The sequence below is a fragment of the Nothoprocta perdicaria genome, unplaced genomic scaffold (assembly GCF_003342845.1).
Source record: "Nothoprocta perdicaria isolate Ctin4 unplaced genomic scaffold, notPer1 scaffold_10, whole genome shotgun sequence".
NCBI classification, from domain to species: domain Eukaryota; kingdom Metazoa; phylum Chordata; class Aves; order Tinamiformes; family Tinamidae; genus Nothoprocta; species Nothoprocta perdicaria.
In genome coordinates this window covers 2,494,942-2,521,535 of record NW_020454094.1, presented here as the reverse complement: position 1 = coordinate 2,521,535, position 26,594 = coordinate 2,494,942, and the positions used below count along the sequence as shown (strand labels likewise).

Sequence of the window (26,594 nt, the reverse complement as noted above, 5' to 3'; positions counted from 1 at the left end):
TTCCTGGCAGGCTCATTTCCATTTAAGCTCAATGAATGCCTCTGCGGGATATTGAGGAGAGTGCTCTGCTTCCATCGAGCCTTTAGTTAAAACAGCACTGGATCAAAAAAGAAAATACGCCTTCCCTCTTCAGAGAGAGAGATCGATGGCTGCGGCCTGGGAGGGAATAAATTAGAGGTCTCAGCCCTGATCCCTCTTCTTCTATAGCTTCTTCTCCAGCCTGGTCTCAGCAGCCCTTGGCCACGAGAGCTGCCACAGAAACCTGCACTTTTGTCATAGGGTGAGATGGGCCAGCGATGAATTTCCAGGGCCTGCTGGAGGTGAAAGCAAAGCAAGGGCAAACTGCAGCTTTTCCTGGTGTCCCCTGCGAAAGAGGCCTCTATCTGCTAYGGGCTATTTAAAGAACGAGCTCTGGATTTTATCAGGGTGTCAGCCCTGAAAGCAAAACCCAGCAGGATGTCCCTTACTGCCAGGGTAGCGCATGGTGAGGAGCTGGCTGGTCACTGCTTCAAAGTGTCCTGTCTGCTTTAAAGAAGTTCCTCTTCCCCGTCATTATAATCTTAGAATCAGTCTTTTTTTATTTTTTACTTTTCATTCTTGATTAGCAATTTAAATTACACTGAGATATCTGGAAGCTGTAGAAGCATCTTATATCACTTTTCATTTCTGGAAAGACATGAATTCATCCCAGGTGAATGCTGTATTGGCTACATCCACRGCAGCACATCTTGCTGCCCCATTTCTCCTCCCTAGCTCCTGGAGAGGTTCCGACATCCAGGGTCTGCATCGTGGCCATCGTGCCCTGTTGTGCTTGGGCATCCTGACYAACAGCACCAAGAGCATGAGGACTGAGGCCCAAATCAGCTGCAGAAATGCCTTGGAAAACAGCGACTCCAAGGATAACCGGTCCTCCATTTATCTCATTGCCACTTTGAAGCAGGAGGGAAGAAACAGAAAATATCCAAGCAATCTCTGCGAGATTGTACAAGGTCTTGGTCTTTAAAACAGCCCGTTCACCGCTGTGCCTTTGTGGATGATTCCTGATCACTATAACTAGTGTTCAGGCTTTGGAACAAAAGGTACTTCATCCCTGGCCTGTTCTGCTGCCATCAAAACCCCTATCAGCAAACCTGCCCTAACAAAACCCATGGCTATGCCACATAGGTTCCTTAGCGTTCCCACAGCTGGAAGTGACATTTTCAATAGCATGCAAAGCATTTTAAWTGTAATTAGAGGAAGAGAAGAGCTTTGGGGAAAACAATCACTTTGCTTGCTTGATTCTGGCATTTGTGTAATTTAGTGTCATGTGGCAAAATGTATTCTCTTCCCAAGCATCCTCATCCAAAAGAGCTGTTAGTTGTCTGTTTATCCAGGAGATGAACCACATCCAGCCTTGGAGACATACATCCCTGTGGAAGTGAAACTGCCTCCTCTCTTTGCAGCCATATGCATCTATTTTCCTCTTTTTAGTTTCAGACAAGAAGCATTCACTAAACTTCATGCAAATTATTGTTTGGCAAATTGTCAGAAATGTCTATATCTGCTGTGTGAGCTAAGTGGTAAATGCAAACAAGAGTTATTTCATGTGCYGGGCGACCTGGCTGGCATTCTCTGCAGCCAACCTGTCGCTAGCACGTCTGCTTTGGTTTGGTTTTGAAAGCACTTGATGTGTGATCAAGGATAATAGTTGTCATTACTGGTGCTGATGTTCACATAGAAGGAAAAGAAAACTCCTGCTCAGGACATTTACTGCTTAGGTCCTGGTAAAGACTTTCTGCTGCTGAACTATTCACAGCTAGCAACTGGTGCTGCTCAACCCCCTAATTGCATTGTTTTTCTTCTTCTTCTCACGTGTTCCTCTGAAATATAAAATAATAGCAACTGCAAAGACAGTTCATCAGCCTCATGTCCTCTAATGCTATTATCTCCTGCCTGGTTAGATGACCATCCATCCTTACATCCCATCACATGAGACATCATCCAGAAAGAGGTGGGAGTTTGGATAGAAGTGTCAGTTKGCTAGAAACGGAGTGTTAATTGTGCGGGGTTAAAATAATAGCATCTAGCTCTGCACCAGTACATCTCAAAACACTTTAAGAAGGTGAATATATTTTTATCCCTCATCTACATAAATGAAAATGAGGCACAGGGATGTGATTTACACAAGGTCATCCAGCAAGCCAGTGGCAGAATAAAAATAGATGCATTTGTATCTCTCTCCTTTAGGATCATGTTAGTTCACACAACAAGGTTTCTCATCAGAGCTGACAGGCAATGAAATGCCTCTCACAACCTTAGACAAAGGAACAGCTTAGCACTTGGGACGCTTTCAAAAGAAAAGTTCCTCCTGCGTTGGCCATGCAACTCATTCACTTCAGGATTTGACTTGGGTCAAAAACACCAATAAATTACTCTCAAACGAAAAAAAGAGAAGCATCTTACAGACAAACCGCTATTAAGTGCAGAAACACTTAACTGCTCAGAATGAAGATAGAGCAGTTGCTCAGAGGATATTCTTGTGACTGAAGCATATTTTGTGCTTTATTGAGGCATACTTAATTCAAAAGCATTTAGCAAGGGTGCAGAATAATTCGTTGCCAAGAGGAGCAAAGGAAGCTCGTAGCAAAGAGAAGCTTTTACAGAATTGATAATTTTGCAGCTACTAGCTGGCCCAGTGGGCTTCTCCACTCCGTAGTGAAGGATTCTGCAATTACAGGAGATAGGGAAGAAATGAATAACTGTGCAAGGTTATTCATTTCTGTGCAAGGCAGTACTGGGGCATTTGTTTTGTCTCCAAGTCTCGTGTTTTCCCTGATTACATCTTTTTTTTTTTTCTTTTTCCTACTTAATATCACCTTCAGACTGAGATTTCTGCTGTGTCTTCTATTAGTGCTGCAGTGCTGGTAGCAGATTTTGGTGACAGACAGATAGCTGAGTGCAAGAAATCTGCTACCAGAGAGAGGTGCATTTGCCCACTTCTATGGTGCGGTCTGATGGGTCCAGGCTAGGGTCTCCGGAGGCTGGATTTGTCAAATCTGAAGGATTGAGAGGCCATGGCAAGGCTGCTGGCATGCCATATGAAGTTTTGCAGCTTGCACTGGCACCTCTGCTTCATCAACAGCACCACTGCAATCCATGAAGGACGATGCAGGAATCAAAGCTGCATCCCAAACCACCAAGCCACCATGACAAAGTAGGGGAAAGATGCTGGCTTCTCTCCTTGGTCAGGTTTCCACAGCTATTTCTCCTTCCTCCACTTTTTATTTAAGGCGGAAGCTATAACGGATCTGCTCCATGGATCTACAGGATTTATGAAACACTGAGAGAAGGACTTTAAAAATGCATGTTTTGGAGTCTGATAGCCAACAAATCCCTACAAAGAGCAAAGAAGGAAGATCCTTGTGCTTCTTTTAATAAGTTATATTCTGCTAGCTTCCAAAATGCTTGGAATCATGTCTCTGAGATGCAAAAACACATTGCTGGAAATGCAAAATGCTGTGAGATGAAGGTCTGGGCAATCTGAAATCTCATCCAAGATCCTTGAAGAGGCAGCTCCTTCAGAGGAAGGAAAGCAAAACCAGACATACTCTTCCTGAATTGTGTCCAACTCAAAAGAGAGGAATAAGATACTTTCCCCTTTGGAAGAGCCATCCAAGAGGATTCAYTGGGACAGTTAGGACATGTAAGTCTCAATTAGACTATGCACTATTGGTTGGTAAAATTGAGAGAAGGGTCCTGTTCAGGCAGAGAAACAGTTGAACTGCATATCCTGGTTATTTACTTCTATCTTTTGCTCTGTAATAACACAGAGAAACCTGTTTTATGGGTAATTAGACTCTTCCTGGCTCCTCCTGGCTGATGGCAACTGAGATAATCAAGAATCTGAAATTAATGACTCTGGAAAGACTGTTTGTCGTGTGGGCTGAAATCTATTTAGACAGATGAAGAAGTAAACCCAGATTTCCCACATCTCCTTGTAGTGAGAAAAAAAGAAAAAGAAAAAAAGCCTCCTATAGGTAAATAATTCCATTACTGAGATACTGAGAAACTTTTAACCATTCTTCCAGAATGGTGATTTAGTCCCTAAACTGGAGAAAAAAAAATGAGGCCTATATTTAGAAAGCCAGCATTTGTACAGACCTACAGATACTGATCTTGCATAAATGTAAAAGTAAATGAACCGAGATATGAGAAAAATACATAGTGCCTATCTGAGATCAGGAGATGGGGAGCCTAAAAGCGATTAAATTTGCTCTGGGAGTCTAAATATATTAGGTCGAACATCAGTATCTCAAAGTAAGCAGGGGCAGGATAAAAAGACAAGCAGTAAAGCTTAAATCTATACTTCTTTCACATAAATTCATTTTAACCAGATTTTGCTGGTGTGTTCTATATATTTAAAAAATCAGGAAAAAGTTACTTAAAAGTACAGTTGCGTAATCTGTAAACTGCCTGTTTTCAGATGAATGATGACTTCTTTCCTCATCAATTTTCCTGAAGTCAGAGGAATTAGATGGAGGCTAAATTCTTCCTTTATATCAAACACAGAGGTGCCACTAGCAGTTTTTATAGGGAAAAATGACACTTCAATGCACTAAAGTAAGACCATAAAACTGACGCTTTGAATGCTTCTCCAGAAAAAAAAACAAATGCAGTGTTTATAGCTTAGACTACTTGATAGTCTTTCCCACTGCAACTTTTAATGTTAGTCAAATTTTAGTGGAAGAACAGACAAAAGTGGGATGCGACCTGGTGGCAAATGCTCTGCAGTAAAACTTTGCTGAGGGTGGTGGTCATCAGCTTGGTTATTCTGGAGTCCACGGGCCAGATGTTGAGCTGCATTTCATGGCAAACTAACTCCTTTGGGCAAGTCATTTAACTGCATTTCATCCAGAAATGCAGACAGGCTGGTTCCTTTACTGTTGGGACTAGGTTGATGTACGGAACAAAAAGGAGACATGYCAGGGTTGGCAATTCCCTTAACTAGTCTTTATGCTATGCTAGAAGTACTAGTGTGAGTCAAAGCAGGCTAATACTGCGATTAGGGCTGATTAGCAAGAAATTTTGAAGAACATCATCTACATTCTAAATATTCATCACAGGAAGGGCAATGGAATAGTAAAGTCATAGACTGGGTCTTCCACAGCATCATTTAGTAGCTCTGACAAGGGAAAAAAGGGAAGGAAGAATGATCAAGAGCTGATGGCTCCAAGCAATGGTAAAAAGAAGAGCATTTTTGTTTTTCAAACCCAAAGTCCCTGAAGCATCTGATAAAAACTATGCATGACCCTCAGCCCCTGACCCTTCTACTCCTTTTCAAAAAAGAGAGCCAGGAATTTCTAACCAGCCAATTTATATAAAGTATACAGAGAGAGCAGGCATATACACCAAGGACAGCTATAGCTTGGGATCCCAGCAGTAATAAATACTTTATCCACCCAAGAAACTGTCATGCTTCGTTGCAGGAAGTTTTACATAAGGATATGCCTTTCACATGACTAATGCAAGAACAATGAAGACAACATATGTTATGATTTAAACTACAGTTGTCCTTCTTAAGGGGATGGGGGAAAACAACTATATTTAAGCAGAACAAAACCTGAGCATGTTTTTTGTCCAAGGCTTAACTTTACAGACAGCTAGGTCCGGTAAAATCCCTATTACCTATCACTTATAAATCAAAAAGACTGACTTAGGGGAAATGAGGAAGGAAACGTTAAGGTTGCAATGTGTACTGTTATTCCTAAATATGAGCAATTTTCTCAGGGTCTGAATGCAGGTTGTAGCTGACCTGTGGTGACTATCTGGGTACGTACATTTGCCCACAGCAGATGCAAACTAATTGAGACCATTTACTGCTTAGCCTAAGGCTAAGCTCTGTTACCTCCCTGTGCCACCAACCAGGAGCATTCAGTCAGCAATGACCAGGGCACAGCTGCAATGTGGCAACTCCCTAACCTGTGGTGACAGCACCATTAGTGGCATGGAAAAAGTGAATCTGGATTGCTTGTGCAAGAAGGAGAGGGCACCGAAACTGCCTGCTGGAGCCCTGTGCAATATCAATCATTGCCATGGGGTCTTGCAGATGCCAAGTGTCTGTTTGAGCACCTGGAAAAGCACTTGGATGAGAAAATCCACGGAAAATTACTTAACAGACAAAAATGACATCCAGCTCAATAAATCCATTGAGCTACAAACAGAGGGATGCTGGAGGCTGGGGAAGGATTATTTTTGCTTCCTCAGTTCTTTCTCTTCCTCAGGCACTTAATTATGGCTGCTGGTGGAAACAGCTACCAGCCTTGATAGACCTTTGGTCTAACCCAGTTTTTCTATTCCTATGTTCCATGCTTTTCCACAACCCGAGCCTTAGRCATCAGCTCTGAATCTGATGGGGAGGTTTAGTCTGGTTAGCGTGACCCAGTGCTGTGGCTTCTGCAAATGTTCTCTTCAGAGCACTTYGAGTTGGTTACAGATTTGGAAATGAACGTGCAAGGCTGTGCTGACCACCTACTGATCTTGGAATGACACCCAAACCTCACTTGCAGATGCAAAGATGTCTTTTTGCTGAGCCAAAACTCCAGTGGATATTCGGTAGCACTTTTCCTTTCTGCATCCTAAATACAGATTCAAAGAAAAGGGGCTTAGGCAACTCAAATCAAAACTAGGCAAAACCAGYGTCCTAACTGCATTCAATATACCAGCTATATGACTAGAAGCCACAGGAGTTAACTGATTAAACTGTCCTAGGTTGTAAAGTGGAAAAAATGTGGGCCCAAAGCTTGCAGCGACTAGGAATAACAATGCCAGGGTGGATGGTCATGTTTCCATCATTTTACAACAGAGATATAGTGCTCTCTTACATGTTAGATACAGCAATACTGTGCAAGCTGCCACAGCATGGAGAGTGCAGCAGAGCCCAGTCAGAAGAGCAGTCCGGTCAGGTTAGGACTGGGCAGTCCTGCTGCAAATCCCCCCAGGACTTAACATAAATACTGCTGTCCAAAACACAGAGCTAATACCAGCCAGGGGGATCTACGGGCGTCCTCAACCTTTGGGCTGCAGCGAGGGCTGCAGCGAGGACTGACCGGTGCTTCGTTAATGTAAGATCATTTATTTTAGATGAAGACTGAAAGAGGAGGCGGGGGTTGGGAGAGGTATCATGACAGCAGCGCAGGTTGAGGCATTTGTCACGAGATGCTGCTTGACACCTGGCTAACAGCACTGACGACTGCGGCTGCTTATGCAACCGGTAAGGGTGTCCAGCAGCAGGGAAATGTCAGCATCCCTCTTGGCAGGGCACTGTGTGATGGAGWGATTCTAATAAACACAGACACAGATCATGATTTCTGCCTTCCAAGGCTCACTACGGGATGCCAGGCCACATTACCCCGCGTGTCAGCGTCACGTTGGYGGTGTTAAATTGCTCGGAGAGTGCAATGCTGGCCTGTGACAAACATATTGCATGAATAGAGTTGCTGTGTTGGGGTAATGGGCTGGATGCCTCTGCTTAGAAGGTGTTATCGTTTTCTGTCCTGTAGCCTATAAGCTCTGACCAAAGCTGGGGACCTCTTACAGCAGATCTTATACCATCAGGACAGGAGATGGTCTCCTGCCTGAAGACAGACACAGGAGGCCAAGCGAAACACTTGAGGTTGCTTGGTCTGTCCTCAACTTGCACCAKATCTACAGATGCATCTGCCCGTGAAGATGTTGTCCCAGCCTCTCCCACCCCGCCTGTATCTCCATGCTGACCTTTGTTGTCGTGCCAGATCCGCACTTTGCAGAGCTCTCCCAGGCTCAGCATGTCAGTGAAGGTGAATTCGTCCATCTGGTTCCTCTCGAACTTGTTAGACTTGTTGGACTCCTTCAGAGCGAGGATCCCACTGTCCCCGTTCTCCCCGAACAGAATCAAGGACACATTGGCATCAGTACCTGCCCCTGGAAGGAGAGAGCAGGACACGTTGTCACAAGTCATGTACACGACCCTGCTGTGTAGGACTGTCACCCTGTTACCAAATGCATGGAAACGGAGGCAGCAGAGGCAGGCTGCAGTAATGTCCATGTTTTTCTGGGCACTGTCAATAGATTACAGGCAGGAGTCTCCAAGGAGGACTTGTGGTAGTAAAGGTGACAGCGCTTCCAGCCCATCCCTGTAAACACAAGTAGAATGCTTTGCCCTTAGATATTTTGAAGACCTCCAGCGAAGGAGACTCCACAGGCTGCCCAGGGAGGTTGTGGAGTCTCCTTCTCTGGAGGTCTTCAAAACCCGCCTGGATGCCACCCTGTGCCCCATGCTCTAGGTGTGCCTGCTTGAGCGGGAAGGTTGGACTAGATGRTCTCTAGAGGTCCCTTCCAACCTTGAACATTCTGTGATTCTGTGATATTCAAAAGATGGCAGCTCTAACAATACCTATAGAAAGCAGAAGTATTTGTCTGTGCATCTCCCTGCTTTGCAGAGGATGTCAGTGCCGTGATGCTCATTTTCCCAATATGGCTTGGAAAGCAAAGTGACTCATACAACATCATCCAGCCGTCTATGGAAGCGCATTAAAGAACATATTTTAACTTTTTAGCTACAGTCAAAGTATTCGGACTTCTTTAGGATAATTATTCAAATATAGAATTCTTTTAGGAAGAAATTGCACGCCTTCCTATAACAGGACTGAAAGAACATGAAAGGSGGAAAAAACGAGCCATACAGAGAAAAGGCAAAGCAACATTTGGTGTCCACATGAAAAATTGCATGTGTTAAATTGGGGCTAATTTGCAGCAGTTCCCTGGGAAGAACTTAAGAAGGAAGAGAAAGCATCAGGGATTCAGGCAGTTCATCTGGCAGTACCTTTTATGACCCTAAGGCTTGCTGAGGTGAGGAACAAAGCAAACTAAAGTCCATTTTCTCACAAGGAGCAGGTTCCCAATTAATGCAAGGTCTCAAAAAGCAAAGAACCAACTGTTTCTGAGCAAAACCTTCCTGGCAGGAAGAAGCTTATGAAGGCCTCATGCTGTGACATTTCCCTCACAAGCAATTAGCAGGAGATTGGACAGAAAAGAACAGAGATTGCTGAATCAATGTACATTTCACCTATCTGGGTCCTTTTTTATTTTTAATTCCAGGAAATTGTCAAGCACATTTAGGAACTGTAACAAATTTGACAAATAAAGGGTTGAAGGAACTGTTATTGCACAAGCTCTGGCTAGCAGTGAGAACAATCTATCTCAGTGGGGTCAGTTAAGGGGTCCACACCAGTGGACATCTTCATCAACACCCTAAATGATGACAGAGAGTGCATATTAAGCAAACTTGTAGATGATAACTAAATTTGGGTYGGTGACAGACATAATGAAGAGCAGAGTTTCAATCCAGGTGGTCGAGAACTGAGCAACCAGAAACCTCATGAAGTTCAGCAAGRAGGATTGCAGTAACACTCGCATTTAGGTTGAGTCTGAGCTAGTGCAGACCATGGGGAGCGTCCACCTGATGTAGCCCTGAATTGCACTTGGGGAGATGCAGGTTGGGTATCAGGAGAAAAAAAATCTTTTAGGAAAATGGTGCAGCCATGGAGCAGGTACCAGCGAAGAGGTGGCATCATCATCCCTAAAGATATCCAAGGCTGGACTGGGCAACACCAGGCCTAATCTGACCTAGTGCTAGCAAGTGCCCTTTGAGCAGCAAGCTGGATGAAATAACCTCCAGAGGCCCCTTCCAACCAAAGTGTCTAAGATTTTACAATTCCTCCTGAGCAGCTGCATCATTTTTAGCCTAACTGCAGTTTTGAATAATAGTCCTCTGAGGCCAAGGAATGTCCTTCTTTTGACTTAATGGAGACTTGGATAAGCCACTAGGCATTGACATCAGCTGTCTTAAATTATGTAATTTGTAGGCCGGAGCTGAGCTGACAACATACTAATTAATCTTATAACCAGACAGATAAAAACCTCCTGCTTTGTTAATGCTTGCAAAATGAGAAAGCAGTATTTATTCTTTCTGAGTCTTTATTGCATTGTCATGTATATGATGCCTGCGTGTAGAATACAAAGCGGCTGTGGAAATCAGAATTGAAAGACGGGACCGTTTTTGTGCCACAGAAAAAGCCATCACATTCTCTGCTTCTGTTGCAGCTCTACCTGTGAGTCATCCTTTGAAGAAAATAAGCTGATGCTTTATTTGCATTTTAAGGGCTAAAATAAATCAAAATCTTGGTTTTAACCAAAGATTCCACCATCTCTTTTGTGACACTCCCTTTTCTCCAACTCTGAGAGCTGACATCTGAGGTGCTTCTGGTGGTCTGTAGATCTGATCTTTSGTAGACTGGAATCAGTCTTTTTTTGCATGGGAATATACTGTGACACAACAACAAATTTTTTTTGAGGAAAAATAGAAAAAAAACTATTCTTAAGTGTGTGGGGAGGAAGCGGACAGAATGACTGCTGCTTCCTTATTTCCTAGCAAACAGTTTTGTTTGGATTCATTTTCCCTAGTTTAGATTAATTGTCCTGCCCTTGCCTGCCTTGGATGGAGGAGGAGCAGGGAGAGACCTTCCAGAGGATGATTCAGCCAAGATTAAGGCTCCTTTTTTGGATGAGTGGATTAGAGAGAGCCTAAACTAGAAACAGTTTAGACCAAAAATACAATTTTGGAGGAGAATGACAAATAGGTGAGACAAATACTACATTATATTTTCTTCTTTTTTTCCACCTCTTTTCTTGAATGTCTCTGATGCACTGGAAAGTTCAAAGTCATTGCAGAGAAAAGCTTTATACATAGAAATAAACACATCTGACTCGATTCACAGTGGAATACTGCTGTCCCTAGACAGTATCAGTGTGCCAGGAGGTGATATAACATATTTAAAATATCTATCAGGGATAAAAGGTCTTTTTTTTTTCCCTCAAGTGCTCCAATAAGTAGTAATAATGGAATATGTAGTGATCAAAGAGGGGAGATGGCTCGTGACTCTTACCTTCTTTTAGATAAACTAGATGAAGTTCAGCATTATGTCAGGGTGCCGTATGATCTAGTCATAACCAGACTCTCTGAAACCCCTCTGTAATCTGTTCTTTCCTACTGGTTGTCGTGGCCCATCATGAAATAAAATGCTTCATCACTGATACCCGTCATCCTTCATTCAATGGGAAGGGCCTATCTGTCTGCTGTTGCTGTCACCTTCTGTTGTCCTCTTGTGCCTTTTTCTATCACTTCTGAGTTAAGGCTGAATTTCACACAAAGGCCACTGAAAGATCTACCATTATACCAGACAGATTGCCAGATATATAAACAAATTGTCCTTTCTCTTTTTGTTTGTAGTATTTCACAACATGCTTTTTTTCAGGCAAGTAGCAGGCAGAAAAGATAGAAATAAGTGAGGTGGCCTTAAGATACTTCGCTCAAAGCGCAACAAGCTGCAAAAATTGCCACTGGTAAATTAAGAGAGAGAGATAAAGATCACAAGGTGATAAGCACCATGGTGCGGCAGGGCTCCCTTTGAGGGTCAACCTTTCAAAAAAGGTGTCTTCATCATAATATGCAGTTTGCACCGATTTGACATGTGGTGGTTGTGTGTAGTGGTTGTAGCTTTCATCCAGCAGCCTGACAGAAGATCTTATGCTAAGTGATCCCAGGAAATGTCAYAGAAAACCCATTCCTTGGCTCTGGAAGCTCTGTAGCTTTCTTTTAACTTCTCTYTCTGGTGTGTACTTATAGAATGCTTTTTCATGAGATAAATGATCTCAAAACACTTTAAAAAGGAGGGTGAAAAGCTGCTGTCCTCTTTGGCCAAGGCAGACAGTGCCAGCTGAACACCTAGAACCCACCAGCTTTGACCATGGTCAAGYCACCCACTCTATGTGGACACAGTCCTGATCAGAAAGAAATATGGGGTCTGCTGAGAGTAGCAACTTGTTCTGGCAACAGCTTCTGATTGGGGTTTCTCCAAGGAAGCAGTTAACAGTCATATAAAGGCCAGATGTCTAAATATTTCATATCCACTGATCAGAAGAAGATGAATCCCACAGAGTAATGCTCTCACGATGAACAGCCAAAATGGCAGTGTTCCAACAAAGTAGGGCTAAATTACACTTTTTTTTGCATAATTTCCAATTACACATGAGATGTTTTTTCACTGCTAAAAAGGTGAACTTCATGCTAGGAAAGATTTAAAATATCCACCATACACCTACCTCCAACATCACTGGTTTTAACCTGAATAGTGTACGTTGTGTCCTCCATCATCTGCTCGTCATTTATTATGGCTGGCATTTCACACACAAGACTTCCCGTGGCATTTTTCAGTTTTGACAGCCACTCACCATATGTAAATGTAGCCACTTCTTGATTAGTCAGGTTTTTCAAGACAATCTGTGGAGAGTCAAAACAAGGGAGAAAAAAAAAAGCTACCATTTGAATGAGGGCACACATGAAGTGCACAGTCTGGTTGGACATGGGCAGTGTCCAACTTGGGATAGTCTGAGGCYTTGGGATGGTCTGAAAAACCGTACTGAGATCTCCTGGGATAAACCGAGCACTTGTGAATGGACAGTGCTTTGCTTGCCCTGAGAAATGATCTTCATAATGATCTTCATACTGTCCTGCATGGAGCAAAACACAAGAAGAACTTTGCTCCTCTRACATATGGTATGGATAAAGATCAGSTCTACATCTTCCCTGGAAGCTGGTCTGGAATTAACTTTAAAGAAGGAACAGATAGCTACTAACAGCCTCATTGCCTCTTCTTGAAATACATACTACCTTTCTTTCATCTGTCTCCTTCATGCAAACACACAGCAATCATTATGTAGATATGCTAAACAACCCCCAACTTTTTTTTTTAAATGCACAGGCAAAAATTAGGCCAGCAAAACTTCACACGCTTTTCCTTCTGGGAAAGGGTGATAGAACAAACAACATGCAACAGATACTAGTCACACAGCCTAATGTGTTACTGGAAAGAGCCCAGATGCTGTGGTGATAGGTGGTAAGAACAGAATAGAAACTTGTTAAGAATGAGCCAGAGAGCTACTCCAGCGAGCACCTAATAAAATATCCTCCTTTTTGTGTCCTGACTGAAGCGGCCTTGATGGAACCAGAGTCTGGTGGGAGGAAAACCTTCCACCASCTTGCAGCAAACGTCTGGGAGTAAATTGTCATTGAACCGATGGAAACAGGGAGAAGGGAGGAGGTAGGACTGCAAATTACCATTTTTGTCATAATCTAACAGAGACCATACCAGAGTAAAGCAGTGTGCCAAGAAACTATGACCTACTACACATATTTCTGCAAAGATCATGTGGACCTAACAAGTATCAGAGAAGTACACATAATATTGGGAAGAAATTATGGAATTGTGGAAAACGTCAGGCTGAAAGACACTTTGGTACAAGTGTCTTCTCCAAGCGGGGCTGATGGCAAGGTCTTGTGCAGCTGAGTTTTGCAAAGCTTCAAGGACAGATATCCCTCTAGCACGCTGGACTTGTGGCTACTCTCATCATGAAAGCTTTTTTCCTTATGTTCCACTAAGATTTTCGTTGTTGCAAATTTTGTCCATTGTCCTTGTCCTTTCCCCATTCACCTCTGAGAACAGGCTTGCTCAATCACCTTCTTTGCAACCTCCCTTGAGGTAAAGACAATATTCGATTTTCCCCTTCCCCTTCTCTTCTCAAGGCTTAAACTCCCCAATTACCTTAGTCTTTCCTAGTAACTCATATGCTCCACCACTTGGCTGTCTTAGTGACCTTCAACTGCACTACCATCTGTCAGCCTAGGAAACTTATCTTGAGAGAAATATACTCAAATTCTGTCCTCAAACAGCATGTGTCCCASTCTATGGCCTTCTGCTGACCTCACTCAAACTTCACTGAAACCTCTAGCAGCTCAGAAGAACATTGCTGAAGGTTACGAAAGTGACTTAAAAAGAGGGCAACAGCTACATCACCACGGAAGCAGTGGCAGTGCTATTTGTGAATTACACAGTTTCCTGGGTAGGACACTCCTCTGAGGTTTTYCTCTCCGACTGATGCTAAGCAGAGATCTATAACACAGCATCTCCATCCCAGAGGAACAGAACAGCGTGGATTGTTAAAGCTGTCCCATTTCTCCATAAAACTGCCTATTCTCAGCCAATGACACTACTATTTTGTGCTTAGGGAACAGCTCTGTGGTTCAAGGAGACTGAATTGAATCCCTGCTTTGAAGCAAGCAGAGCTCAGGTCTCCACCACCCCTGGCTGGTGCCCCCTCTGCCAGGATGYGCAACAGAAGAATGTCTTTTCATCCTCAGGGATGAGTGAAAGATGCCTACTTCCTCTTTGCTAAGAGTCCAAAATAGAAACTTTTTTTAGATAAAATTTGCAAATCATTAATAATCTCAAATTAGCATAAAACTCCTTTTTGTTTTTTTTTTCCTTTGGTGCATAAACTCTTTGCTGGAGAAGATTCAACCAGCTCTACCTTTCTTTCCTGCTCAGGCACAACAGTGATGTTGTTACTAGCAAAATGTCCTGAGAAAAGCTTACAGGGAAATGACAGGAAAACAGCAGGGGATAGAGGCAGATTAGAGTCGCCAGCTGGAGCGCACTCACAGTCAGTGAGATCAGACCACGCACAAATAATCAGACCATGTCCAACGCTCCAGATGCTGTCTGGGAAAAACTGTCAGGCTACTAAAACCGCAAGTGTAAAACACCCTGTATTTCCATCTTTGGTCCCTCACCTAGAATGWGTGTTCTCATCCATATGTAGCTTCATGTAAGCAGTTTGCATGGTTAGTAACAACCACCTCTGTGATCTCACTCTTGGACATTGCTCCAGAGAGGAGTAGATGGAGGTAACAAGAAATCTTTGGCAATCTGGTTGCTAAAATCAGACCATGGCTCCAAGGAGTGAGATTGACCTTACCTAGCATGACTCACCTAAACATTGGGCTTCTAGTTCAAGGGTATCGTGGTGGCTCTCCCTATGGTTGGTGTTYAGAGAAAAGCAACTTACTTCATCTTGGTGCTGTTGCCTAAGTCATTGACAGGAACACGGTCACTGATAGGTGGTCTATCTCTACTAGGCCTAATAGAAGAGGACTAATAATCTGGTAGAAGAGGTAAAAAGGAAATGCAGCTTTTCAGTGACTAAAATTGTATGAAATTAATCCCATCCTCAAAAGAGAAATAGCTGGGTGCRGCCCACACATAGGATTGTGCAGGATTTGGACCAGGAGAATGAAAAAAAAAAGAAGTGTTTTCAGGACCTGGCATGGGATTATTTTTATTTTCTGCCTGTTGTTATTCTGGAGAGATTTAGCTACTGCTTGGCAATAAGGACATCATTTTACATCACATCTAAACTATTATTTAGGACACCTAAAACTTGCTGTGGACATCCTGCATACTTTTAAGTCTAAGCATTATCACTAAATATATGTGATATATTTATGGATATACGAATATTGATATATGAATGGGTTTTAATTGGGCTGTAGAATAAAATTTAAAATTAAAAAGAAAGTTGAATCAGTGCGTATGAATAAAACATTGATAACTTGCTTTGTAACCGAGCAAAAATGGTAGCTGACAGGAACGTAGCTGACAGGAACCTTCAACCAGCAACTTGCAATTAGTTGCACACCATGTGCTGTAACAGAAAGGTTTGACATGACAGGTCAATTTTGGTTTAGGTCTGCCCATCTTTCTCTGAGTCACAGTGTAAATACGTCCCATGGGCATACACACCCCACCAGCACTGGAAGAAATGGGTCCTGGATTTCATCTCTGAAAGTTTAAGCACACTTGTCTGTGGCTCTGTTGCATGTCATTAGTCTTCACATTAAAACCGGCTTCCCTGATTGTGAAACAAAAAGACTCTGCTGCAAAGAACAATAATCAGCTCCTGCTATAATGATTTGTCTCAAACTCTCTTAATCTCCTTTATATAAAGGGAAAAGAACTGAATAAAGAAAAACTCCTGTATTCAGGATTATTTGTGACGTCTGAATGCAATGCAATTAGTACTTCATTAAGACAGCTTCTTATCTGTCTGGCCTTGACAGCACAAAGCAATATTAAAATTCTGAGAACCAACTTGCAATTCCCTGTTTTCCTCATTCTGCGAGCTCTCATTCCTTCTCACTTTGAGATTTGCTGCCTTGTATCTAAGGCACTGGGCAGCAGGTGAAATCATYATGTGGTCTGAGGAGCAGGCGATCCCAAGAGGAGGTTTCCAAAGCATGCACTTTAATAAGTCTCCTAATTAGAAATCACCTAGACTGTTCTTCCAAGCACTGAGCACCCAGAGCCTGATGGCAGCCTGACATGATGGAAAAGGAGATTTAGTATAAAGTCAGAAGAGAAAAAAATAAAGTCCATGTCTCTCCACAATGGTGATATCAGGAAGTGTTTCTCAGCTTTTCAGAGCTTTCAATGTGGCTTTTTGTGCATGCCCCCGCCCTTTGAACTGCACTGTGTGGGCAAAGGGCTATTCTGCTCACAGAATTGGGCACCACCTCTATAAAATGACACACATGGGCACACAGTCATAAATAGTAGCAGTAAAAACAAGAATAAGCATCCATATTCATTCTGGCCTGATCACAAGTCAAATTTTGTTCCCTCTGGCAGATTAAGTATCAGCATTTAAAACTTATTCCCCTTGTTGCTGCAGCTTGAATCTTTAGTGCCAAGTCATTACTTCACTGAGATTCTGAATGAAATTTCAACATATTTTATCTAGACAAAGAAAAAGCATGACTACTTCCCTGCCTGTAAATTGAATCTTTTGCCTGTGTACAACATCATTGATAATTCATGCATTTTAATCAGTATTTATGCACTCGTACTTCTGGTGAACTAAGAACAGTATGAATTATGGCCAGCAAACCGTTTACAAAAAGACCAAAGGGAGTTAAGAGAGATCATTTATTGTTATTTTAATAGAACAAGAAAACTGCGAATATCCTGTAGATAAATGGAGCAACAAATGGTTAATTACGGGGTTGATGGCTTAATCTAGCTTCTCATTTCACTGTGCTAGTTAGCGCTAACTGTGAACCATCTGTCTGAGAGTTTAGCACTACCCCCACAAGTATTTCATTATGCAGCTTTAATATGCACTTTTGACAGAAATGGAAATGGGCTCAGATCAGTTTTCATGTCACACCGAGCTACACAAGTTTTCCAGGCTGGAATACAAATCAGAGAACACAGCRGCTCCTTCCTCCCCTTTTCCTCAGAGTTCCCATCCTGACTCGCTGCCTGGCCATGCAAATGTTATTTTTACCTTCTCGGGGAAGGTGAGAAAGGAAGCTTATAAATAGAGTTCTGTAGGAATCACCGGAGTTAGCTCAACCTCTGTCCCTGGAGCTACAGGTATTTTTTAAAAGCAGCTAAAACTCCATTTTCAATGAGTTGTGGGCATGCTCTGCTGCCCCTGAGCATCTAGGATGGGGCTTTAAACCCATCAAACTGTCCAGGTAGGAATTCTCCTTGCCCAAATCTCTGTRAAGGGCTTCCTGGGAAGGGAAAAACCCACTGGAGTCAGGGGCTACAACAGCCTGTCAGGATGGGCAACAAGACCATAGGGAGGTGGCATTCACCTCTAAAAGTGCAGCCCCTTGCCTTTGAGCTACTGCTAATTCATAACCMCAAGATCTGGTATGTCTCTGGGTGAATAAGCTTTGTATGATTTCATTTGCTACGAATAAGATTTATAAAACTCAGGGGGAAGGTACAGGGGAGCTGACAAAGGGAGTTTGACCGCAATGATTGAATTGAAGCAGAGAGCAGGCTGAGTTATTCCTTAGTCACAAAGGAAAAAACTGCATGTCTGTGGCATCTATTTGGCAGATATAGGCTGGAGGTTCAGTGCTTTATAAAGCTGCACAGGGGGTTGCTGAGAAAAGAAGTTCAAAGTGTTGATGTCRAAGTACAAAAAGGAACTGCAACTAACTGGCTGTGACTTTATGGACTAAACTATGGCAGGTTGGTGCAAAAAGGGCCAATGTTTAGAAGCACATTTCTTAGGGAAGGAGGAAGGACAGCTTCAGACCAGTAAATAATGAGAGAGGACCCAATAAAATCTGTGCACTGTTCCTTCTGACCACAGGTTAAGCCACCGACTCGTTCCCTGTTTTTATCTAAAAGTTAAGCTACAAAAATCCAACAGCACATCTGCTCCTGAAACAGCATGCTAAATAAACATGGCAGAGATGTGCTCCTCCCTTAATGACATCTGGCAGCGTGGAAACAGCATGTCACTCCACCTCTATCTTAGAAATATAATTATAGGACCCAGAGCAAGGAAACTACATCTTAGTGCCCAAACATAAGCTMTTTTGCATGCCGTATTCAAAAGACAAGAAGAGAAGGGCATCCCCAAAGGGATTCATTCTCTCATGGAGTCAGAACAGGGCAGGGAATTGCAGGGGCTCAAGGGACGTCCTTGGGATGGAAGACACAGCAGGTGTCCAGGTGGCAAGCCAAGGCTCTTATGAAAGGAAGGAGAGTAGGATCTAAAAGCAGGGACTGCAGTAAAGTCACAAAGCACCACTTCTGCCCTTGCTCCCTCCTTCTTGGACTCAAGTGCTGCAAGAAAAAGGTAGGAGACATCAAGTGSAAAGAAGCAGGAAAGGATTAAGAGAGAGGCACTCGCATTTCCCCTCTTTCCCAAGTGCTGGGAGGCCTCAACGGGAGCGGGTCACAACGAGACATGCAACGTGAAGCACATTACCCTTTCCAGGAACCAGTGAGGGCGAGTGCCCTTCCCATCCGTCCGGATCCTCATCTTCATCAGGGGCGCAATGTCTGCAATCTCCATGATGAAACTGTCCTCTTGGCCTCGCTCAAATCTGGAGGGATTGAAAGACCAGGGAAGTTTCCCACTGCTTCACAAAGCCCTTGGCAGGTCCATGCTACAACRCAGACCCTGCCAACAGCCTCGTTTAAAGTTTATGAGTGCGTTTTATTGGACTTGAGCTTTTCTTTCCTGCAATCAACAGCTACTGTGTTTTTGGCAAGACACCTCTGTCCAGATTTGACAGGGATTCCTCCTCCCCTGGAAAATCAAGCCCATACGACGTTCCTGGAGTCATTCCAGGCAGTCTGTAGTGTATGTTATCATTCTGATTCAAACCAGAACAATAGAGAGGCTTACAGTCAGGTTCCTGCACGTTCTCTTCCCCTGGCATCTAGCCATGTGCTTCTCTGTACACCACCCCAGTTAGAAGGCAAAGCAATTCTGCTTAATCTTCTTTCACTATGATGCACCATATAACTTCGTGTTTGCTGTGGTGATGGACAGTTCCTGCAGATCAGCTAGACATGGCAACCTGATCGTGAGTTGGAGCYCAAAGCCTAAGTTTAGCAGGCACAAGTGAACTGTGTTAGAGAAGGGCCCAAACCAATGATTCATTATTCCCCTCACAAGTTTGGGGAATTTGGACCTTCAGATTAGCTCCATCGTAAGAACCAGGGCAGGTTTGTGTAGCATTGCTTGAAGCATCCTGCCCTACATCCTGTCCTACATCCAGCTCCTGCAAATGCATCTTTTGGTACAGAAGCTTYGAAGCTTGCCCCAAAATACACTGGCTGGCAGGTGAGCTGCAGGTTGGAAGATGGAAATGCAACATTTGCTGGGTAGCAGGGCACCCAAACACAGTGGATCTACCATTCTGCACCCTGACCACTCTGCTGTTGCTATTTYTCCTTCATGCAAATGTCTCTCTGTGGGTGAGCTGCAAAGCAGGACCAGTGTCCTCAAGAGCTTTGGAAGGAGCTCTGCAAACTGTGGGCACCATCRCGATCATTTTATTGTGGGTAAATATATATATATACACACACACATATATATAAAATACTGTCAGATAACACACAATGATGATATCTCATTCTTGGCAAAGTTCTCAGCTTCCTACCAGCTGTGCAATGCCATGGTAGGGAAAAAAAAAAAAAAAAAGAATTCTTTATCAATCTCTGCTCAGATTACAGCCTGTAGCCTGAATGTGATTATCCTCACACCATTCTCTGGGCCTGCATAGCTGCAGATGTTGGCCACAGGGATTGGCACAAGGCTCTGAGTTTTCATCCAGGCATTCGCTTCCCCACATTCCCCAAGGCATTTGCATAGGGCGTTTTGGTCGAGGTCCATTTCCAGTTATTAATGGCTATGTTTGCTTTTTGGGGAAAAAAAAAAGAAGAAAAAACCTCCTCTCTCTGCTACTCTCTTTTATTTGTCTTTTGGTGGTACTCAATAGCAAGAGAGGCTGGTTTATTGAGAGAGTGTCCTTTTGTGGCCTAAGTGGATTGATTTTCATTTTGATTTAAGACAAAGGTGTGACTCTTCCAGTCTGAATTATCTTAGGATCCTCTGACCAGTTTTCATCACAACCACTATTACTTGCAAAGCTCCACAGAAGTCTCTCCCTCTGTTCCTTTCCAGGTTGAGCAAGTCTAGCCTAAACAGTCTGTTAACAAATAAACCATTATTTATCTTCAGCGAATACCCTGTTTACAGTTTATAAGGCTCATGTTCACCTGTTACCTCCAGGAAGTCTTTATACTACAGGGAAATAACTGCTGACATGACAGACTGGGTGACCCAAGAGGTTTTTTCAATCCCTAATTTATACAAACAGCAACATAAAACCTATAAACCAGGAAAAAAAAAAAAAAGGAAAAAAAAAGGAGGGGAAGTACTCAGAGGAGCTGCTGTCTGGTCCTGTGCCATTTCCAGGACACCGAAGCATTTATCTGAGGGATTTCATTAAGCTTTCTTACCCACTCCTGCACTTATAAATATTTCTATTGCCCAGAGGTCCTGGCAATAACAGTAATGTAGTGAAAATTGCCTTAAATCTGTGGCAGGTTAGACAGCCTGTTCTCTGTAATGCACTAAGCCTCTGTGAGTGAATTGGCACTGGATGGCCCCAATAAAGATGAAGTATCTGCAACCCACTCGGTTGTCGGGACTCTCCCCAGTCCCTTGCTGCGGGCCTGAAGGCTGATGAGATATCCATGCAAAGCAGGAAATCCAGCAAAGCAGCTGGATCGGGACAGGCAGCAAACAGGCATTATATTTATATTATATTTAGGGGCATGCACATCCTCCACAGAGGATAGTGTCCTCCACGATACCAGAGGACCRTGATGTGTATAAATGTCAAGAGCATGATGTTGGTGGATGAGGTGGGACGCAGAGCTCCTCCAGCTAGTGGACATGTGCCAGGATATCTCCAAAGAAAAGCACTGCAGCCTGGGGTTGTTAATATATTAATGGATGGGTTTTATAAGTCCTCCTTGATGCAACTCCAATGAGTTTCCACCTTCTTTTGCAGGTCCCATGCTGATAGAAGATATCCCAGGCAACTAATACCATATGAACTACGTGGTCCTTCTTTGCCACATCTTGATACTATTATATTATAGATTATTCATGCCATTTGCAGAGATAAATCTGACCATTTTTTTGTAAGCTACATAGTTTAGGGGTATCACTTGCTCTGCTATATGGAGCAAAATTACAATCCCTCTCTTAAGGAGTTGGAGCTGTCCCAGTCCGCTTTGGAGACTTTGGGTTGCTTGACCCTGATGTGAATTCTGCTTTGCTTTTAAATAGGAACAGTGACAGTCCATTTTCCCATTTATAGAATTAAATGCTGAACTTCACAGAGTGGCAGACAGACCAACTCAGGATTGTCTGGGAAAGGGGATGCTGCCAACGCACCAGGAACTTAGGTCTCTTCATGGTGGGGAAGGGGTCTGGTGGTCTGCACAATCTAGCCTCATTCTTCATGTCAATAGCATGGAGATTTTCCACAGCATCTCTGCTACATTTTGCTCAGGGCAAGCAGCTCTCATGCTTGTTACGTAACTAAACACAGCAAAGCTCCAAGCCTGGCTCATCATGCTTGCCCCAACACCCGGTCTGCTGCGATAGCTACAAGTAAAACATCCCCTGAGCAAACATCTCTATGCCAAGAGCCTTATCCACAATTATCCGGCCCACACGCGATACCCAAAGCTGTGAAGGAAGAAATGCATTGCTGGGAGGCTGGGGTGAAATTCCAGCCTCCTCCACAAGCCAGGCTCTAATTGCATGGCCAGATGCTCCAGGCCTCCTGCCATGCCGTGGATGCTTTCCTGGGAATATCACCATCGGAGATCATTGATTAATTGAGTTGAAGCCTTGTGAAGCCAGTTTCTGTGTTCATTCTGTGTTGTGTTACGTTAATTCTGGAGCATACCAAAGCTTAAAGAGGGAAGTGTTAGGGAAGAAAAGCTTTAGGAAATGGATAGGTGACATGTGGGCTTTTTTTTTGGCTTAGAGAAGTGTTGGCATCAGTCTAGGGATATATTTGATAGCTGTTTCTTTTGAAGAAAATATGGGATTTCATCTTTTAGCATAGTTTYCCATTTATGAAGCACACAGTATGGCACTCCCCGCCACGCATTGACTATTTGGGGCCTTCTGCAAGCTAAGGCCACATCTGCAAAGRCAGACATCACGGCATTTCCTTTTTGTGCCAGCTGCATATAAGCCAGCTCCAGTTCCCAAACCACATGGTTACACGAGCATGGCAAAGAGCCCAAGGAGGACTCACCATTCTTGGAGCCCTCATGTGGCTTCTGGACCAAAGTTGGCCCACATCTGGCTAGCTCTGTGAATGGAGGGGAGTCAAATCAGGACRGTTGCCACCTCCCCATCATGTGCCCATCATGGACACTTCTCGAAGAAGTGGCATGTGGGTTTGCATGCCATTTTCTGCACAGTTACTAATGTACATATACCATGTATTCCCACCACAGCTGTTAGATAACGTCTAAATTAAGTTGCTTATTTTCCACAGATGATGTATTCTGAAGCCATTCTGCACCTGTGGTTTCCATGCAGTGCCCARGGTTCCTCATGGTGCTGACGTGGGACTTCACAGTTCCTATTTTTATTCATAACGCTCAGCTCCAAAGTCACAGGGGAACAGGTCAAACAAAACTTGTATAAATGACACAGGATTATTTCACTAGCTAYATATCATATTCCTTACAATTGCACTTCCAATGGTGACCAGATCTGAATCATAAAGCCAGTGGGGGGTTATCTRTTTCAGTGAGAGCATAATCAAAGCCCTGAGTGCTTCCAGACATGACACCACAGTCTGTTATGACTCTACCGCCAAGCAATAACAGAGACAAAGCTACTGTACCTGTCTCCATTTTTCTCCAGCTGCAACTCCTCAGTCTTCCCATTGGATCCAAAGACAGTCATGTATATATTGGCATCAGTACCACCGCTTTCAATGTCTCCAGTCACAACCGTAACTTCATACAGGATCTGGGAGAATTTGAAACAATCAGAATGCCTTATTTGAAACAACTATCCTTATCCCACACAACAGCCTTTGTGAAACGCTAGGCAGGCTTGGCAAAAGAGGAGCTTCTCATTACAATCCACTGCAGGTTTATGAAGCAAATTTAGAGGTTGAAGCTTGCTGCAGGATTTTCCCTTCTTTATTTTCTCTAAGTTTCTTTTGCTGGGTATTCAGCCCATGCGCACTGTGAGAGCAAGGGATATTCATTAAGATGAATGCTTGAGGAGCAATGAACTGTTGGACCAGAGTCCAACATCATGTAGTGCCAATGGTCAGAGACTTCCATCTCTCTAATGCCAGCATCTGTCATGATGGTCACCTTCCAGCACTGCAGACCTCTGACCAGCAACTGGTTTCTTTTGCTTGATTACAAAATATTTCCATCAACGTGCAATGTCCTCATGGCCAATACTCAATCCAATATTACTAACATTTTAAAGTCTATACATCTAAGCCTTGAATCACACAGCCATAGAACATTGTATATGGTAGGAAAGTGCAGATATTCAGCTTCTCAATGAGATTCACAGGGCTGCAACCAGCCCAGAATATCCCAAGATGTCATAGTTTAAAAGTATGCCAATTTAGGTGAAACTGCTTTGCAACAGTTCCATCTTATTAGCCTAACTTTGTTCTTCTCTTCTGACATGTGATTAGTAAGATTCAGGAAAGTGGCATTAAAATTTCTAGGTCTCTTAGATACTTTAAAGATTGTACCTATGGTAACAAGACCTTAGATTTAGGAGGCAGAATCTCAAAAACAGTCCCAACAAAACATATTTCACACAGTGAGCTGTTATGCAAGTTTTATTGGCCTGAATTGTAGATGTCACATAAATCTGCAGTGCAGAGGAATAATATCATGGAAAAGCAATTTTTCAGGTCTGTTCATTCTTGACTATTCTCATATTCATCCATATACATAGCATAGCATTTTGCTCACCACAGGTTGGAGAAGAAAAAACTACAAGGGTATTGGAGTTTTTAATTACTGTGGAAGATATTAAATCTATCCTCTGTTTCTGGAAAGTCAGATGCTCAATTTAAAGCATATGTATGCTAAATCAAGCCAAGAAAGTTAATTGAAAAGGATATAGAAAGGGTAGATATGTCTGTGCAAGAGTAAAACAGAAACAAAATTTWAAAAAAAAAGCATGAGCTTTCCTCAAGCCCTTGAAGGTCCTCTTTGAACTCTAAAAAAATAAATATACTCAGTTTCTTAATTGTAGTTATTTATGAGGAAAGAGCCTCAAACTTGCTAGAAAATTGATCAGAAAGTGAAACTTATACCTCTGATTTCATGTCTCAAACATCTCCCCTGATTTTTTTCAGTCCTTTCAGGAAATTTCTGGCACAACATCACAAACATTTTTATAGTTGGATGTGCTTGGTTTTTTGCATATTTATGAAAGTAAATGTTCAGAATTGGTCTTTTAAAGGAACACTGAATGTAAGTTTTTGTTAACATCTGTCTCAATCTATAGGCAAGCTATGAAATCACTAGTAGGAGTTTTCAGGCATTATCTAGGAGGTTAAACCATCAATGGGAATTTTTGAAGAGGTTAGGTTTTAAATTTGCTATTCAGTCTGAGAAAGTTCATTCTCCCTCTTAGGCAAATTCTACTGCTGAAACTTGCGCTGAGTTGTTGAGCACTTCACAGATGCTAAAAATGTTATCACACTTCTGTATGTCTGGAGAATAAAAAGAAAAATCAGGAGAATAGCTTTGACTTGGGAATCAATCAAGAACATAAAGAAAAATTAATATACTCTGAAAGCGTAACCTCACTGTAAATAGAGGTACAAATAGAGATTTAAAATCGCCATATAGGCATTAAACACTACATCGGTCCCACTCATCTAGACTGTTATTTCTGATGTAAATCTTACATCCAAATCAGCATAGCTCAGCTTTCCAATTTGTACTTGTTTGAAATATGGCATAGAGCACATTCCAACACTTTCATATATATTGAAGAAAAGACTATATTGTTCTCTTGCATATTCAGCTTTAATCACACATTTCAAAGATCAAATTTATAATTTTCTCTGTTTTTTGGCAACATTGATATTATCATTTTTCACCTGAATTTTGGTATAGTGCAGAGGATGCTCTGAGTCCAGTGACATGGACTCATGTGGACGTGATGTTAAAGTATTTCCTACCCACTCTACCCTACCCTGTCTTTTGCCTGCTGAATGCTAGTTGCATCCAGCCCTCATTATTACGCARTGTTCTTGGCACTAACGATACTAAATGAAACCTAAAGAAATAATAAATTGTAAAGAAAGAATAAATTTAGAAGATAAAAGACTCGAGCCACATGCAGAAGTCAAGGCACAAGGATTTTCTGTGCTGTTTCTTAGTACTATTGAAGCACAAACTATATCAACACAGTCCATACAATTGCTAAAGGCAGAAGATGAGACTASAGCCTACCTTGAGGCCAATGTTGACACAGTCTGCATCCAGGATGTTGAGGATTCGTGATGTGAGACCATCACCTTTGTCTCTGGCCAGCCAGCACTTACAGACGAAATTATACATGACACCTTTGGTGGGTACCATGATGGTGAGCTCTTCCAACAACCAGCAGCTCTCAGGGGTAGCGCCATCATGTCCCACCTGCAAGAACCCCAAAACACTTGCTGGTTAAAGGGGATTTTTCCTCAGAGGAGAGACCTTGACAGGGTGTTTTAACTAGTCTTGAGAGGCCAAGACTGTTGATCACACACAGTGGCACAGGAAACACTTCAAGGGAATGCTGCCAAACAGTACACGACATTGCTGCCCAAAAGCAGGTACRTTAGCATCTACGGTGACTGTGATAGGGGCAAGGAAGCTCAGGGCATCTGCTGCTGAGCATGAGAGAAGGGAGCACACTACCAGCCCCACATGTAAGCATGAAAAAKGCAGATAGCAGCAACACACATGAAAACTTGTCCATTCTCTTCCTATTCCACCCGGTCTGTTCCAATGAGTMGGAAGTCAAGCKAGAGTGGCAAGATGCACACATGGATGAACAAGACGCTGCTCAGAAARCTTGAGTAAAAAGGACAGAAGGGASAAGTGACTCTGGAAGAGCCAAGAGCCRCTGTCCAACTGCATAGGGGTAGGTTTAAGAAAGTTAAAACCAAAGAGACTGAGCCAGGACTCAATGGGATAGGGACCTCAGGTAACCACCAGTGGTGCAGATTTCTTTAATAACCCCAAAAGTGCCCCTCTGAAAGAACTTGAGAGCAGTCTTGTCTYATC

The 26,594-nt window shown here is 42.9% G+C and overlaps 1 protein-coding gene across 1 annotated transcript in view; it reads right to left on the bottom strand.

Moving 5' to 3' along the window:
* The window catches only part of LOXHD1 (lipoxygenase homology domains 1), a 123,718-nt gene that overhangs the window by 7,929 nt on the left and 89,195 nt on the right, over positions 1-26,594 (bottom strand). Inside the window, exons 33-37 of the mRNA XM_026039848.1 lie at positions 25,779-25,964; positions 23,174-23,301; positions 18,706-18,823; positions 12,178-12,355; positions 7,753-7,938 (exon numbers count right to left, since the gene is read on the bottom strand). Of these exons, the coding sequence (XP_025895633.1) occupies positions 7,753-7,938; positions 12,178-12,355; positions 18,706-18,823; positions 23,174-23,301; positions 25,779-25,964 (796 nt within the window). The remainder of the gene's footprint in view (positions 1-7,752; positions 7,939-12,177; positions 12,356-18,705; positions 18,824-23,173; positions 23,302-25,778; positions 25,965-26,594) is intronic.